The sequence below is a fragment of the Mus caroli genome, chromosome 12 (genome assembly GCF_900094665.2).
Source record: "Mus caroli chromosome 12, CAROLI_EIJ_v1.1, whole genome shotgun sequence".
NCBI classification, from domain to species: domain Eukaryota; kingdom Metazoa; phylum Chordata; class Mammalia; order Rodentia; family Muridae; genus Mus; species Mus caroli.
This window is the reverse complement of record NC_034581.1, coordinates 76,071,868-76,074,466: the sequence shown is the minus strand read 5'-3', so window position 1 is coordinate 76,074,466 and position 2,599 is coordinate 76,071,868. Positions and strand designations below refer to the sequence as shown.

Below are 2,599 nucleotides of genomic sequence, written 5' to 3'. Positions count from 1 at the left end.
AACTGCACATATGCTACATTGTTACTGTTCATACGTGGTGAGCCCCAGAGCAGGCAGCAGAAGGGAACGCCCTCTGGGTTTATTTCCATTCTGTCACCAGTGAAGTTTTCCCAAGTGTTTGTGTGGTAGGGACAGAAGGAGAGATTGACCACACCTCTGTCCTCTGACAGGGCAGGCCTGACCAAGGACATACATTGAGTTTCACCATGGAAATGCAGCCACTTGTGGGGTGGAGGGCAGGCAGTGCTAGCTACTCATGGGCCGGGGAAATGTAGTCCTAGAACACCCACGGGTAATACTGGAGGCAGGCTCCATTACCACTCCAAAATCACTGCATTAGCCATCCTGAGTGCCTCTTCCTCCGCCCTTACAGGCTCTGCCCTTTAACTGTTCATCAGGGCAGTGGCCAAATCCTTACGGGAAACCAGAGGAATCAAGTATCCTTTTATGAATTCACCTATTCCATCCTTCTGTGCCATTATTTTCTCTGGTACCATTATTTGTAATACTAGGACCAATGTCACCATCTCTGTAACTGCCCTTGGTTTACATGTGTAATTCTTAACGTGTGTAAGCTACCTCACACCATGTCTTCCCAGGCTGGGTTTCACCCTAGTAAAGATGACCTGATAGGGACATGGCAGCACAGGGGAGCACTTGCCTAAGGATGACCTCAAACATGACAGAACAGGAAGGGAGGAAGCTGGTGCTCAGTGCCCAAAGCGAACACAGCAGATCTACATTTCTGAATAGACCATAGTTGTAGTCTTTCAACCTCCAGATGCATCCATTGCCACCCCGCCCCCACCCCCTAACAGGCCATACTTAGTTCAAGCAACTTCCAAGGTTAGAAATGAAGAAATGCCTTTTATTCTAACAGAGAGAGGCTTGACTGTGCCCCAAACCCTACACACTAGGTGGGAAAAGTAGAGGGTGGTTGAGTCACTGTAAGGCAGTTGTTTATACTGCTGTTTGCCACATTTCGCAGGAAGTCCTTCGAAAGCCTCAGAGTTTTCCTTTTTTACAGACTTTACATTTTCTATAATGCACACACACACACACACACTTAGCCGCATCCCTAAAGCACACCATGGAAGTACACCTTCGGCCCAACAGAAGAGCCTTAGGCAGGAGACTAAGAATTTAGCAGGGCTAAGGACCAACCATGAGCTCAGAGCCTTGAGACTGCTGGAGCAAGACCCGGAGAGAAGAAAGTAGCATTTTGGAATCCATTTTACTCAGGACATCCTGAAAAAAATCCCCTTTGCTACTGGGGCAGGAGAACTTGAGGGAAGGCCTGTTTCCATCTGGTTACTTAAGGGAAGACATAGGTCAACTTTGAAGCCAGCGACACCTGAGTGAGACAGACAGGTGCATGTGCTAACCTTAGAGCCCATGGCTTGTGCGGCATACCTGGGTTCTTCTATCTCTTCAGTTTGAACCCAAGTGAGCAGTAGCAGTCACTGACAGGCCCGCTGGGTCGCCCTCTGTCTGCCCGGTCATTTATAGGCAAGATTCACCATGTTTGCAAGGGAAGAGACTCAAGATGACTATGGCCTTTGGAAGACATCATCTTGAAAGTCATACTTTTTCTCAAGCGCCTCCCTCCCAGATCTCCCCAGAGCACCACTGTCTCGGGAGGGAGTCTGCACCGCGGTGTGCCTCTAAGGCGCTCTAGGATCCAGAGAGACTAGGTCAGGAAAGCTGGGGACGGGACGCGTGGCCAGGCGGGGCCCCTGGAGGCCCGGGGAAGGAGAGGAGGGGGTGCGGCGGGGCGCGGCTTACCTGCCAGGCTGTTGTAACAGTCGATCTCAATGGCTTCAACCGTCTTGCTCTGCTCCTCTGAGAGGCGGCTGGATTTGGGAACCCCTGCCGAGGAGGCTGGCCGTGCGTCCCGTTCCTCTTGTGACGGTAGCAATCCCTTCAGCTCCAGCAACGCCCGGTGGTATTTGCCGATGGCTTCGCGGAATTTCTTGTCCTTGTAGCACTGCGCCCCTTGGCTCTTGAACTCCTGCGCGCGCCGGATAAGCTCCGCGGGCTCGGCCGCCGTTCCAGCCTGGCCCCGCTCCGGGGCTCCTCCGCCGCTCGGGACGCAGGGTGGCGGCACGGGCCGCGGTCCCTCACCCAGCGCGGGCGGGCTAGGGTTCCCCGAGGATCGGGCCGCCAAGCCCTTCCTCTCCATCCGGCCGCCGCCCGCGCCTAGAGCGCGTCGCGATCCGGGCTTTAAAAGCGCCGAGCGCTGGCTTCGCGCCCCGCAGACTCTGCCGTGGCCGTTACCCTGGGCGCCGCGCGCTTGCCCCGCACTCCCATCCTTGTCGCCAGCCGCCCGAGGCAGCTCCCTCCTCCTGCGATCGCTCCCCTCCCAGCTCCCTCCCCCGCTCCCTCGGCGCCCGCCCTCGTCCCCGCCCTTTTCTGCTCCCGCAACCTGTCCCCGCGGGCTACCGGACCCTGTGCGAGCCTGGCCGTGGTACAGGGGACAGCGGGCCCGACTGGGGTGGTGGTGATTGTCGCTGACCCGGAAGAAGCTGGGCTTGCTCAAAGGAGGGGAGGATTAGCGACAAAGAGGGCCCCCTGGTTCCCATTCATCCAGCCTTCCGAG

At 56.3% G+C, this 2,599-nt stretch overlaps 1 protein-coding gene across 1 annotated transcript in view; it reads right to left on the bottom strand.

The window, feature by feature from the left end:
• Positions 1-2,332, bottom strand: part of Ttc9 (tetratricopeptide repeat domain 9) — a 36,696-nt gene extending 34,364 nt beyond the window's left edge. The window contains exon 1 of the mRNA XM_021179047.1: positions 1,786-2,332. Within this exon, the coding sequence (XP_021034706.1) occupies positions 1,786-2,182 (397 nt within the window). The 5' untranslated portion in view covers positions 2,183-2,332. The remainder of the gene's footprint in view (positions 1-1,785) is intronic.
• Between the last annotated feature and the right edge of the window lie 267 nt (positions 2,333-2,599).